Raw genomic sequence first — 15,122 nt, 5'->3', positions numbered from 1 at the left:
AAAATCTCCTGTTGGAGGAACCAAAAATGGTGGAAGAAGAATGGGGTAGATGCAATAGGACATTAGTAAGAGCTACCCAAGTAGTATGTGGGAGGACAAGAAACAAAAAGAGATGGAAAGAAACACCATGATGGAATATAAAAATGAAAGATATAATGCAGAAGAAGAATAGATCCTTTGGGGTGTGGTTCCAGAAATGGACAGAAGAGGGAAGGGAAGAGAACCAGCCAAGGAATAGTCAAAGAGAGTGATGGTAGAGGAGAGAAGAAGGTGGATTGAGGAGTGGCCTACAACGATGGTGGAGCGTAGAGAAGGTCCAGAAAAGGTCTTATATGGGATGGTTAAAAGTAATAGGAAGAGTGATATGACAAACTTTGTTCAGATGGTGAGTGAAAGTGTCCAGGAGGTAGAAAATAAGGATAAACTCTATCATGTGGAGGAATAATTTTGAAGATATCCTTAACCCAACTGGAGACCTAATGAGGAGGAAGAAGAGGAACTACAAACTGAAAATGACTTAAAATGGAAAGAAACAGAAGATGCAATGAGAAAGATAAGAGGAAAAAAGGCACCAATGTTTGCATGAACTGAGTGTAGGGATGTTGAAAGCAGCTGAAGAGGTGAGGATACAATGGCTCCATCAAGTCATGAAAATTGTGTAGACAGAGAGAAGGGGCTCAAAAGACTAGAAGAAGGAAATAACTATCTTAGCATTCAAGACAGGTAATAGAAAAGAGCATAATAATTATTGGGGAATCACATTAATGGTCCATTGTGCGCAGGTCTTTGAGAAAGTTTTGGAAACACAAATTCAGACACAAACATAGAAGGAAGGATGAGAGAAGAACAATATGGGTTTGGAGGAGGAAGGTCAACAGATCTATGTTTTGCTGTAAGACATCTGCAGGAAGACCAGTATGAATGTGGAATAGATCTACTGGTAGCCTTCCTAGATACTGAAAAAGCATATGATAGTATATTTAGAAGCAAGGTGTGGAAGCTCCTCAGGAACAGATGAGTAGAAAAGCATACTATATGGAGGATAAGAGAAATGTACAAATGTAGTGTGAGCTGTTTTAAAGTGAGAGCTGAGGAATCAATTTGCCTGAAACAGAAGAGAGAGTTGAAGCAGAGGGGTGCATTCTCACCATTACTCCTCATTGTAGTGACTGAGCAGAGTGGCAGAAGTAATTAGGGAAGAAAAGATGAAAGCAGTGATATTTGCAGACGATTTGATGATTTGGGAAAAGGAGGAGGAGGAAGTGCAGGAGCAGTTTGATGTGTGGCAACAAATAATACAGGGATATGGGATTAAATTTGGCATACGTAAGCGTGAAATCATGATCATAACCAGGACGAAGGAGAGAATCAGAGATGGAAAACAAGTGGCAGGAAATGACTGAGGAAAGTAGAGAATTTCAAGTATCTGAGAAGAGTTATAAAGGAGAATGGAGGAAATGACAGCGAAATAAATGAGTGTGAGAGGTAAACATTAGAATTTCAAAAGAGAGTCAGAAGTGATATGCAGCAAGAACATCCCTCAAAACAGCAAAAGGAATATATGTTGGATATATTATGTTTCAATCTGACATATGCCCCAAAGACCTGAAAAGGAGGAGAGATGGAAGCAAAATCAAAGCTAGTAAGATTAATTTTTTGAAAAAATTGTATTAGAATAACAAAGGTGGACAGGTTAAGGGATGGGAGAACCAGGGAATAAGTGAAGGAGGAACCGTTACAAGCTAGGGTATGATGGAGGAATCAGGGCTTAGATGATATTGAAATGTTAAGCAACTGGAGGAAAGAGGATACCCAGAAAGACAAACAAGATGAAAGTAAAGGGGAAAAGATGAAAAGACAGGTGGCTGGATGGAGTGCAGAACTGCATGCAATAGAGAAGAGAAGACTGGATAAGGTGGAGATGGAAAGATTGTGGGAAGACAAAAGACAGTGGAGAGGCCCGCTGTTCCAAACAGATCCAGCCAGTGACCCTGCACAGGTGAGTGATATAAATGATACATCCACAACCTGTATTGATTGCTTATAGGAAGTCATTTTCAGGTTATGACAGTAGAAATTTCATTCTGCTATTAGACTTTCCTCATTATGCCATTGTTGAGTATAACTGTTCAGTGCCCTTTCATGGCACAGATATGCATTATAAGTAACAGTACCCTTGTATGGCTGTGTCACACTTAATAGCAAAGCAAGCAACTGCAGTGATCACTGACATACCGTATTTACTTGAATCTAAGCCGCACTTTTTTTCCGGTTTTTGTAATCCAAAAAACAGCCTGCGGCTTAGAATCGAGTGCAAAGTAAGCGGAAGTTCTGAAAAATGCTGGTAGGTGCCGCCACAACTAACTTCTGCCATCCAATATATGTAGCGCTACACAGGCATGCTTTGCAGGCACAAAGATAAATACTGGCGCCAAAACCTTTGCGTCAGTAAATAAATTAAAAAAAAAAAAGGTGGAATATGAGCTTTTTTCTGTGCCTCAATTTTCGACCACTGCATTTTCATACATTATCCAACAAAGTAAATACAAATTCCGTATTGTTAATCTTCCAATGTAGCAGCATTTCAATGTACTACAAAAATCCGACTGGAAAGATTGTTTGGGATGTTTGTCAATATGGCCAACTCTACGTTCTGAATTTTTTCCTACCTATGAGAAGAGATGGTTTCTAATATGAACTTTTATGAATTGTGAATCACATGCAGTATTCTCTTCACTATAAGTATAATATGAATATAAACATTTTGCCATGTATTCTTTCGTGTTTGCTGCTATCTCATTTAAATCCTGTCTGCCTAATAAACTACTAAACTAGAGTGAGACGACAGCAAACACGGAAGAATATACATATCATGTCATGTTTATATTCATATTATTCTTATGCCTAATAGTGATACAATCAGAAATGAAGCACGGCAATTGACTAGATTTTTAAATCTAGGATGACTCTTATTTCTGTGCAGAATGTAATGTACTAAAGAGGCGTCTGCAAAGATTTTAAAACTGAGAAAAATTTTTGCTAAACTCTCGTTCAGAACATCATCTATCATACGCAGTCTATTATTTGGTTCTTGTTGATCATTATCAAAGAAAGCAGCAGTGTAAGTAACAACAAATAGCAGTCTCTTGCCATTGTTTCGCTAATGAGACGATTCCTCTCTTTTTTTTTTTTTTTTAATTGTAAGCGGCGGTAGTGTGTACAAAAACAAGCCATGCCGCGAGCAGCGACTGGCTGTAAACACTCATTATCAGAATGCGACAAACAATGCATTTTCAGTTTATAGTGACGTAAACACCTATAACAAAGAGAATGGCACTTATCAGATCAAAGAAAAATAAGCAATCAATTCAAACGAGACGAAGCACGTGAAAAAGGAAGGGTACCCATATAAATACGGACGGAGCGCCTGATGCATAGCAATGGCTACCTGGTAAAGCTTAACTGCTAAGCTTACGACTCAAACCAAACTACTGTAGCTGTATAGTCATTCATTCGGCCTAAATTGTATCTCATATTACAATGGACCAACTTTGTTTCGATTTGGAGGTGCGGCCTACAACTTTTCTCTCCCCTTGAATTTCGAGTCTCAAATTTCAGGTGCGGCTTAGATTCGGGAATTTTTTTTTTTTTTCCTTGATTTCGTGTCTCATTTTTCAGGTGCAGCTTAGATTTGAGTGCGGCTTAGATTCGAGTAAATACAGTAAGTAACATTATGCATTGAATATTTATGTTTGGCACTAGAGTAATACTGAAATTGCTATAGTAGAAAAGAAACTACTACTGGCATGATTGGAAAAAAAGTCTTCAAAATAGATATTAGTGACAATAGTATAGATAGAAACAACTGACATTGCTGAAACTGAACAAGGCTTCAGGGTCCAGTGGAATCCTTATCATATTCTATATAGAATTTGTGGCTGAGATGACCCCTCTTTTCTAATCATAATACACCATAGATTTTCTGAACAAAAAAACTATGCCCAGTAGCTGAAAGAATGCACAGATCAATCAGTTTACATTGAACTGTGTTGAGACTATTGCTGTTTATGTTGTATATTAATGACCTATCAAACAATACCAATAGTAAACTTAGGCATTTGAAAAATAATGAAATTAAGGTTTATAATTTATATAAAAAACAGCTACCAGCCACATGTATGGTTTAAAAAGGTTTATTATCTTCAGACCATGACCGTCTGTAATGAAGTACCACCACGAAAAGCTGCACAAATACTCAGTTAGATCTTAGTAAGATCTCAAAAGTGGTCAAAACAGTGGCAATTTGCTGTAGGTATTCAGATATGTAAAACTGATCACTTCACAAAATACAAAATCAATGAGTCACAACTGAAAGCAGTCAACTCATGGTTGTAATAATTTGTGGAAATATACAATGGGACAATCACAGAGGCTCAGTCATAGCTAAAGCTACTGGCAGACTTTGGTTCATTGGTAGGAAACTTTAATGTCCTTAAAGCTGGCTGAATAATTAATTTCACCATTCTTCACATGAATCCTGTTATTCATATCTGAGTAACTCAACTGCTCTTTGAGATGGTTTCCAGTATCAATATTTGAAACAGGAACTCTTTCTCCAAAACATTTAGTTGTCAGTGTGTACTCCTAAACATGTATGTTGTCTTTGTTATTCCCTCACATTCTTATTATTCTTTCATAACTATTTGTTTTAAATTTTATTCCCATACAATGAAGTGCAAAGGACTATCTGTATGTTACATGGATATTTAAGTAGCTACAGTAAGGCACTGTTTATCAGAACGCAATTAATGTTAGATGGTTTGAAAACAGTTACCATGAAAATACTTCAAATGTCTATAGTTGTGGAGTCAGTTAATTTATTTTTTTGGTTAGAATTGCAAGGGAAATGCTGAAATCTTTTATTTGAAGACTGATGTAGCCAAGTAGCATAAATAATAACGCGCTAGTAGGAAATAAACAACAGCTATTTAGTGTAACTTAGGAGGCAGCAGCTTTCTTTCAAATGTATTTGATTAAATTTAGCTGGCACAAGTATGAATGGAACTAATCAGTATAGTTACAGTTTGTTATTTATGCAGTATACAGATTAAATGTCTATGGTTTGCTTTTCTTTGTTTAACGTATGCCTTAATTAGTTATGAATATCTAAATCTTCTTCTTCTTGATAGGATCTTCTGAATGCAGTGAACAAATAAATGAATGAATCCAAAGAAAATTCTTAGGAGTGAGTGGTTAGTATAATATATATTGTAAAATTATGCCTTTGCAATGTACTATAAACATTATTTCTGTGTATAATAGCATAATGAAATAATATATAGGCCTACTTACAACCCTTGGGTGGACCATATTTTGGAATGGTATCTCTCACTCCAACAGATGTGATGGAATCCTTGTGCATATCACCATTCCAAGACACCATTTTGTGATCCTCTGGATCAAATTTGTCAGCTGGAAATGACGGAGGCACTGAGATGAGGATGTCATTAAGTGTCGACCTACGTACGTCATCTTCCTGCACAAGTTTACTTTCCCTGTTGGAAAAAAAGGATGAGTTATTTTATTTTAATGAGTATTTCATATGTGTAAAACACTCTTTTGATTAAAATTTTTGCCAGTTAAAGTAACACCAGTTAGGTGAGTTGGACAACCTCTATTTACAGTTCATAACACTATATATTACTGAGTTACATTTAATATTTTCCAGTATGACAAATGGCATCACTTTTAAATGGTCAAAATTGATCAAACGATTATGGGATGGGTGTATCATTGCATTCCATAAATACAAAATCATAAACATGGAACAAACAAAGGTAAAACGTCATAGGTTTCCACTGGCTTCCAAATATGCCTGCTCTTTCTTGGTAACAGACAAGTCAGGCCTGTAAGTGATCTGAATGTAGAGCAGAAATACATAGAAAAGTACTGTATGAAGTTTTACATGATTAAATGAGATGGGTTGGTGAAGTGCTAAGAAGCCAGAATTGATGTCTTTGGGAGCAGCACATACCTAAGCAAGTGAGAGTTGAGCAAACAAGTCTCTTTTCTCACTTTCTTATTTCAAAACCTTGTTGTGATATTTACTTTGTGAGCATAAACAATATAGCATATTGGCTATGTTACCACTCTTTCAATAGTGAAGAGAGTGGAGAAAATTTAAAGAAAACAACAGTGTTTATAGTTTTTTCCATCATTCCAAGAGCTTCAGTTTTTTTGATGGATTGTTCCTGCAAATTTACTTCTATTGTGATATGTTTTGCACAATTCAGATCTTTTGCTTTATCGAGCAATACTGCTGTGGTCAATTAAAATTATTTCTAGTATGATTTTTTGCATTTAGGACTATTCTTTGTTTTTAGACTCATTTTTCTTCTGAGGTTTATAAATATGACAACATATTGGCCTCAGAACATAATGAAGCTTTCTGATTGCAAGTAAAAGTATTTACCTGTTATTTTCCTTGAAGATATCAATTTTCCATATCAAAACCAGAAATATGGAAAATACTACTACAGTACCTGCAGACACTGCAATCCACATAATAAAATTTGAACCATCTGGAGGTTTGTACACCTGCAACAGATAAATTCATTAAATGAAGTAACTTCATCATAATAATAATTAAAAAAAATACTGCATGTTTCAGCAATAACGTTACCTTCATTTCCTTTGAAAACGAAGATAAATAGTTTGTAGCATGTTTATTCCACATGTCATTAATATGCCTTGAAGTTAACTCATATATGGATGTATTTGTATTGTTTACTGGCACAGTCATCCTTATTCGAAGACACGTATTGCTATCTGGCCACGTCAGTTGACAAGGATTGACTGAATTTAGGATAACATTTACATAGCTAGAAAATAAAAATAAATAATTGTATTGAAGTTGATTGATCATTAATTAAGTGAAAATGTTGAGCTCTACAGAAGAGCATCACAAGTCTTTTAGTTTCTGTAATTCAGAGATATGCATTAAATAAGCTAGACCGTAACTTTCAGAGTTCAGTACATAGCCAAAAGTCTCCAGACACTTTGTTGAGCACGCACTGCATAGTATTAGCTTATAAATCTGGGGTATCTGAGTGACTGCACTATGTCTCAGTGTCATAGATATGTTTTGTATGAGAATGACTCAACAGACAGAAGTGTGTGGGTTTGATTGGGAATAGTTCAAGGATTCATGAATTCAGGCATTTTGTTTTGAGGGATTATGTAGGAGTACAAGTGCACAGGTCCACTGACAGTAACATTTTTAAGAAGTAATAGTGTCAAGCAAATAATAAGCCCAGTCATTGCTCTAACAGGCCTAATAAAATGATGGATATTACTGCTTAGCTTTAAAATACATTGTATGAGGAGTAGTCCTAAAGTTTTAATTATCACCTCAAAAAAGGTACATTTGTGCAATCCTAGCAACACAGTATCATAACGTGCCACACAGGGTAGGCAGACGAGTTAAAAAAAATGGCACAGCCCACTGTTGTTGTTGTTGTGGTCTTCAGTCCAGAGACTGGTTTGATGCAGCTCTCCATACTACTCTATCCTGTGCAAGCTTCTTCATCTCCCAGTACCTACTGCAACTTACATCCTTCTGAATCTGTTTAGTGTATTCATCTCGTGGTCTCCCTCTACGATTTTTACCCTCCACGCTGCTCTCCAATACTACATTGGTGATCCCTTGATGCCTCAGAATATGTCCTACCAATCGATCCCTTCTTCTAGTCAAGTTCTGCCACAAATTTCTCTTTTCCCCAGTTCTATTCAGTACCTCCTCATTAGTTATGTGATCTACCCATCTAATCTTCAGCATCCTTCTGTAGCACCACATTTTGAAACCTTCTATTCTCTTTTTGTCTAAACTATTTTTCATTCATGTTTCACTTCCATACATGGCTACACTCCATACAAATACTTTCAGAAAAGACTTCCTGACACTTAAATCTATACTCGATGTTAACAAATTTCTCTTCTTCAGAAACGCTTTCCTTGCCATTGCCAGTCTACATTTTATGTCCTCTCTACTTCGACCATCATTAGTTATTTTGCTCCACAAATAGCAAAACTCATTTACTATTTTAAGCATCTGATTTCCTAATCTAATACCCTAAGCATCACCCAATTTAATTCGACTACATTCCATTATCCTCATTTTGCTTTTGTTGATGTTCATCTTATATCCTCCTAACAAGACACTGTCCATTCCGTTTAGCTGCTCTTCCAGGTCCTTTGCTGTCTCTGACAGAATTAAAATGTCATCGGCAAACCTCAAAGTTTTTATTTCTTCTCCATGGATTTTAATTCCTACTCCGAATTTTTCTTTTGTTTCCTTTACTGCTTGCTCAATATACAGATTGAATAACATTGGGGATAGGCTACAACCCTGTCTCACTCCCTTCCCAACCACTGCTTCCCTTTCATGCCCCTCGACTCTTATAATTGCCATCTGGTTTCTGTACAAATTGTAAATGGCCTTTCACTCCATGTATTTTACCCCTGCCACCTTCAGAATTTGAAAGAGAGTATTCCAGTCAACGTTGTCAAAAGCCTTCTCTAAGTCTACAAATGCTAGAAATGGTGGTTTGCCTTTCCTTAATCTAAATTCTAAGATAAGTCATAGGGTCAGTATTACCTCACCTGTTCCAACATTTATACGGAATCCAAACTGATCTTCCTCGAGGTCGGCTTCTGCCAGTTTTTCCATTCGCCTGTAAAGAATTCGTGTTAGTATTTTGCAGCCGTGACTTATTAAACTGATAGTTCAGTAATTTTCACATCTGTCAACACCGGCTTTCTTTGGGATTGGTATTATTATATTCTTCTTGAAGTCTGAGGGTATTTCACCTGTCTCATACATCTTGCTCACCAGATGGTAGAGTTTTGTCAGGGTTGGCTCTCTCAAGGCTACCAGTAGTTCTAATGGAATGTTGTCTACTCCTAGTGCCTCGTTTCGACTCAGGTCTTTCAGTGCTCTGTCAAACTCTTCACGCAGTATCTCCCATTTCGTCTTCATCTACATTCTCTTCCATTTCCATAATATTGTCCTCAAGTACATCACCCTCGTATAGAGCCTCTATATACTCCTTCCAACTTTGTGCTTTCCCTTCTTTGCTTAGAACTGGGTTTCCATCTGAACTCTTGATATTCATACAAGTGGTTCTCTTTTCTCTAAATGTATCTTTAATTTTCCTCTAGGCAGTATCTATCTTACCCCTAGTGAGATATGTCTCTACAACTTTACATTTGTCCTCTAGCCATCCCTGCTTAGCCATTTTGCACCTCCTGTTGATCTCATTTTTGAGATGTTTGTATTCCTTTTTGCCTGCTTCATTTACTGCATTTTTGTATTTTCTCCTTTCATAAATTAAATTCAGTATCTCTTCTGTTACCCAAGGATTTGTATTAGCCCTTGTATTTTTACCTACTTGATCCTTTGCTGCCATCACTATTTTGTCTCTCAAAGCTTCTCATTCTCCTTCTACTGTATTTCTTTCCCCCATTCTTGGCAATTGTTCCCTAATGCTCTCCCTGAAACTTTCTACAACCTCTGGTTCTGTCAGTTTATCCAGGTCCCATCTCCTTAAATTCACATCTTTTTGCAGTTTCTTTAATTTTAATCTACAGTTCATAACCAATAGATTGAGCTCAGAGTCCACATCTGCTCCTGGAAATGTCTTACAGTTTAAAACCTGGTTCCTAAATCTCTGTCTTACCATTATGTAATCTATCTGAAACCTGTCAGTATCTGCAGGCTTCTTCCATGTATACAACCTTCTATCATGATTCTTGAACCAAGTGTTAGCTATGATTAAGTTATGCTCTGTGCAAAATTCTACCAGGCGGCTTCCTCTTTCATTCCTTACCCCCATTCCATATTCATCTACTACGTTTCCTTCTCTTCCTTTTCCTATTATGGAATTTCAGTCACCCATGACTATTAAATTTTTGTCTCCCTTCACTATCTGAATAATTTCTTTTATTTCATCATACATTTCATCACTCTCTTTGTCATCTGCGGAGCTAGTCGGCATATAAACTTGTACTACTGTGGTAGATGTGGGCTTCGTACCTATCTTTGGCACAATAGTGCATTCACTATGCTGTTTGTAGTAGCTTACCCGCATTCCTATTTTTTTTTTTATTCATTATTAAACCTACTCCTGCATTACCCCTATTTGATTTTGTATTTATAACCCTGTATTCACCTGACCAGAAGTCTTGTTCCTCCTGCCACTGAACTTCACTAATTCCCACTCAATTACAGCTGTAGTTTCTCCTTGCTTTCAGCCGTTCGCAGTACCAGTACAGCAAGGCCGGTTTGGTTGGTGTTTTTTAGAAGGCCATATCAGTCAATCATCCAGACTGTTGCCCCTGCAACTACTGAAAAGGCTGCTACCCCTCTTCAGGAACCACATGTTTGTCTGGCCTCTCATCAGATACCCCTCCATTGTGGTTGCACCTACGGTACGGCTATCTGTATCATTGAGGCATGCAAGCCTCCCAACCAACAGCAAGGTCCATGGTTCATTGTGGGAGGGGGGGGCGGGGGGGGGGGGGGGGGGAGGGGGGGGGGACAGCCCACTGATGAAGTGGGATTTCATTGGGTAGTTTAGGTTTTACATTGGAAGGGGAACAATGCTGAACCAATCTATGCAGAGTTTGAGGGAGTGTACAGAAACAATGCTCCACCATAAGTGATTAGCAGGCTTCCAGTTGGATGAGTGATAGGTGTATCACTGTGACCATAAAACTAAGGAACAAGAACTGGAAACATGTAGAGTCACCACTGCCGACAAAGGCGAAGACCCAGGCATCATTGGGGAAAGCGATTAACATTTTTTTGTCTGGTGTGGCATAGTACTAAAAGATTATGCTTGTAAGGGACAAACTGTCACAGGAACATGCTACCAAATTATCTTCAGAAAATTACAAGAGACTATGAACAAAAAGTATCATGGGTTGGGGTGTTTTGCCTTGACAATGTCCCAGCTCATTCTGCAGAAGATGCCATCACTCTTGCTATCTCATAAGCTAAAGTCACACTAAGTGATGAAGTTAAACAATTTTTGTTGCATAAGAAATAGAACTGACTGGTTCAAATGGAAGATGCCACACTGGGGTGGAATTGTCTTTCCAGGAAGCTTCTACCCCTGGCTGTCACTATGGAGTGGTTCAGGGCATAAATTTTTCACAGCAGTGGTTGCTCACACCCCTGTCACACTGCCCTTTTATCACCAGCCATGCATCAACCACATGCTTTACTGCCTGTGTTTGTTAGTATCTGAAAACTTTGTTGTACTTGTCATTTGAACAATATTAGAAGTGATTAAGCAATTAACATGAACTTGCAACATAAACTTGCTAATGTTAAGTTTATGTCAATAAATCACTCACTCTATTTAACAACAAAAACTTACCTTAATGTTACTATAAGTCTTTCTTCTGCACCAGCACTATTATATAACTTAGTTTTTTTTTTCTTTTGTAAGTTAGTTTTAATTTTTGACAACATTAAGTCAAAATATGCTACAGACATACGGTAATGATCAAAGAATTTTTACAAATAATCCCTAACTTTCTTGTGTACTAAGATAGACTTTCCTTCATTTGAATGATTCACAATGATTGGATAAATCACTTTTTGCAGGATGAACAACTTATTATGCTTTTGCAGCTAGATGTTTGAGATTAGAATGATATCTCACCTTGCAAGATATATGTCTTAGACTGGTTGCAACACAACAGCAAAAGCCACAAATTTTCTTCACAAGTATGACACTCAATTTTTATTTTGGAGCAACATCATCCAACACAATGTCGCTATTATAATTATTTCAAATCTGGCATTTTTTGTCGTCTCTTTCAACAATGATTATTATCAAAAGGAGAAAACCATCCACTATGGCTTAAGATTAGCTGTGGGTCTCACAATCCGCTCCCCTCCCTCTCTCCCCTCCCCTCCCCCTCTCCCATCCCCCTCTCCCCTTCCCCATAATCTCTTGACTTCTTCCTCTTCCCTTGAAAAAATAAACCATTCTGTGACAGTGAGGTGAGTTTGTAGGTGAAGCATTTTTTGAACAGTCATAATGCAGACCTCTACAACCAAGGTCTCCATCAAGTCATCTATCATTGGAAAAAATATGTTGTACTGAATGATGAATATGCAGAGAAGAACTTTCAGAATCTCAGCTTGATTTTTTATGACTACTCCTTGTATGAATCATTCATCAAACTCACTGTCAACAGTTGTGGAGAAATTCAATTTAGCTTAGTTACAAAGGCCAGTGGCACTATTATTCCCTGAGAGGTGATGAGGCTTGGTTTTCAAAGAAGCGCTGCTGTCCAGAAGGTACTGATAAATTAGAATGAATGTGCAGTGTCATTTATTTAGTGCAGTGATGCAAGTGGTGTGGTGATGATAATGGGGGAGTGGGGGGATGCTGTTTGCTCTGCTTTGGATTCAAATTATTGCTTGTGGTCAATAACAAAATGAATCAAGGTGTTTCTGAAATACATTACAAACAGGTGATGTCCAACTATTTGCAGTTCTGGACTTCAACATTTCCTGTATCAGCATGATAATATCTTGTCTAAAAGGCAAGCAACACTGAATCACATTTCACTGAAAATCATTCATCCAACCTACTTCTGTCAGTGGTGTTTTTAGTAAGCGATACCACTAACCTGCTGTCAATATGTAGAATGACTAAAGCTGAGTCATGGCCGAGAAAATGGTTTACCGTCCAGTGACAGACTAAGCTGCTTAACGCAATTCCCCTGGACTTCTTCACAGCCTGTTTTATAGAGATCTCCCGCTACCTCCCCTTCCCTTACTAAGGACTGGTTCTCTAAAATGTGTTGCTGGGATCCCTCTTGTGCTTGCTGTTGTACCCCCCACTTACCTGTCCATGTTATCACTTCGTTTCAAATTCTCCATCAGTTCTCCTTTCCTTATCAGCTTCTTGCTTCTCTAAAATGCACTCTAGTCACAAGAGTGAACTGAAAAGTAATACTTCTGAGTTTTTTGTGTGGAAATGCTTATAGATTTTTAAATAAAACAAATGTTAATACATTCTACATTTTTATTCTTTGTGTCTACATATTTATTTCTCAGCATAGTTATCCTGGGGCGACCCCATTTCTATCGATGAGAGACCACGTTGTTGATATTGTCACTGTATAGTGTTTGACTTTGTTGATGGAGTCACCATCTCATTTCTGTTTGCACCACTACATGACTATCAAAGTGAGGCCCTCAAAGGTGTTCTTTAAGTTTAGGAAACAGAGAAAATCAGATGGGGGACAAATCAGAGCTGTACAGAGGATGAATGACGACAGTGAACCCAAGGCATCATATTGTTCAGATATCCACCGCTCATGTGTGAACTGGCATTGTTATGCTGGAGATGAGTGTGCTCCATGTGTGGATGAACTCCTGGAATTTGAAACTCTATTGCAGCACGCTGTTTCTCATGCACTGGCATAGTTAGATTACACACTGCCATGTTACATGCTACAATTCAGAGCCCTGTAGTGGCAGAGGGTTGCAAATATGTAGACATGAAGAATAAAGATGTAGAATGGTAATAAAAATGTTTTATTTATCTTTCACATAAATAATTCAGAGACTCTACTTATCAGCACGCACTCATACATCATTTTATTTTTGTTTCAGGGCTAGGAACCCTGCACCTCCCTGCAAAAGATCTTGTTCTATTGCTCCTATTGTAAAAACACAATCGTATTACAGTTAAAAGAATATATTTGTAGATTCTGCTCAGAACACCTGTTCTTGAAATTTTATAACAGATTTTCAGGAGATGCTGAATTCCTTTTTTTGGTCCTTTCAGCACAATGTATCATAGTTGTTTTGCACATCTAAATACTCATTTGAGCATCCTTTTTTTAATAAAGTGATGTGATCCTTGAAAAGATTAAATAAGTTGCAGGCACTGGGTAACAGAGAAAAAAATGAAACATCAGTGAGTGCGGTTTAGCCAAATTATTCAAGGAGGAAAAAGGAAATAGGTAAAGGGTGGACAGAAGGATGAATAAATAGGTAGATACAGGCAGAAAATAAGAAAACAAATAACTGAATTTAAAAAGAAATAGTTGGATGAGGCTAGTGTTTTGCAGGTGAAGAAGTATGTATGTTGTACAGATACTAATATACTACAGGTTAAACTGTGCATTATTTACCTAGGGTCAGCTGTTAAACGAATCCCTGTTTCATTACAGTACATGGATGCCATTTCAGAGACTGCTGTTCTGAATTCAATGCTCCTGTTGTAAAACTGTAACAATAAATTTGTTAAGAAATGTTACAATTTCACTTGACAGTTAGAAGATTATAGTGACTGTGGTTTAGATTAACTTTTACCTCCTCAATTACACTCATGCCACCAGCCAATGAAATGTAAACAACAGCTGACTCATCAACATTAGCTGGTGGGGTTGGCAAAGCTGGCTGTGTAGTTACATCTGAAGGAGTAGTTGCATTGCCTGAAAAAATCATTAGATAGGATTACATCAGTATACAGTGGGAGAAACAAAGTGACACAAAGTTGTTATACTCAGAAAATACAAACAAGTCACCCACATCTCTGTTAGAGGTTATCAAATTGTATCAACTGGTGCTACTTAACCTGAAGCGTAATTGCTTTTTAGTTTATGGGAGAAGAGGGGAGTTTTTTACAAGAAGTAAGCTATTTGATAGTACTGGTTGTGACTTTTTGCCATCATTCTGTTCATATCTGTGGCATTATAATATACCAGCATGTATTACATCCACTGAAATCAATTGTACACAATTACACTGGTAGCATGTCATCCACAAGTCAGAGGAAGGCCAAAAGAACTGTGTCCATTAATGCCTGTTTGAGAGAGCAACTAGAGGTTATTACATTGTCCTCAACAGTTGTTAAACAGTATGGTACTACATCTGACATACATGAGCCACTTCTGTGACTCTGTCAGATGTCTAGAAGGAATAGTCACAATAAGTATTTTGTCACCCTGTTTTCTTGTAAGGAGCATTAATGACTGTCTTGTATAATGATTATCAAAAGAGATTTGGCTTTGAACAATATAGTATTAAA

At 37.4% G+C, this 15,122-nt stretch overlaps 1 protein-coding gene across 1 annotated transcript in view; it reads right to left on the bottom strand.

Moving 5' to 3' along the window:
- LOC126484904 (uncharacterized) overlaps nt 1-14,625 on the bottom strand; it is a 58,294-nt gene extending 43,669 nt beyond the window's left edge. The window contains exons 1-6 of the mRNA XM_050108504.1: nt 14,613-14,625; nt 14,405-14,526; nt 14,224-14,318; nt 6,683-6,881; nt 6,473-6,597; nt 5,353-5,555 (exon numbers count right to left, since the gene is read on the bottom strand). Coding sequence (XP_049964461.1) covers nt 5,353-5,555; nt 6,473-6,597; nt 6,683-6,881; nt 14,224-14,318; nt 14,405-14,526; nt 14,613-14,625 — 757 coding nt within the window. The remainder of the gene's footprint in view (nt 1-5,352; nt 5,556-6,472; nt 6,598-6,682; nt 6,882-14,223; nt 14,319-14,404; nt 14,527-14,612) is intronic.
- Between the last annotated feature and the right edge of the window lie 497 nt (nt 14,626-15,122).

The sequence above is a fragment of the Schistocerca serialis genome, chromosome 6, assembly GCF_023864345.2.
Source record: "Schistocerca serialis cubense isolate TAMUIC-IGC-003099 chromosome 6, iqSchSeri2.2, whole genome shotgun sequence".
NCBI lineage: Eukaryota > Metazoa > Arthropoda > Insecta > Orthoptera > Acrididae > Schistocerca > Schistocerca serialis.
This window is presented reverse-complemented; position numbering and strand designations above follow the sequence as displayed.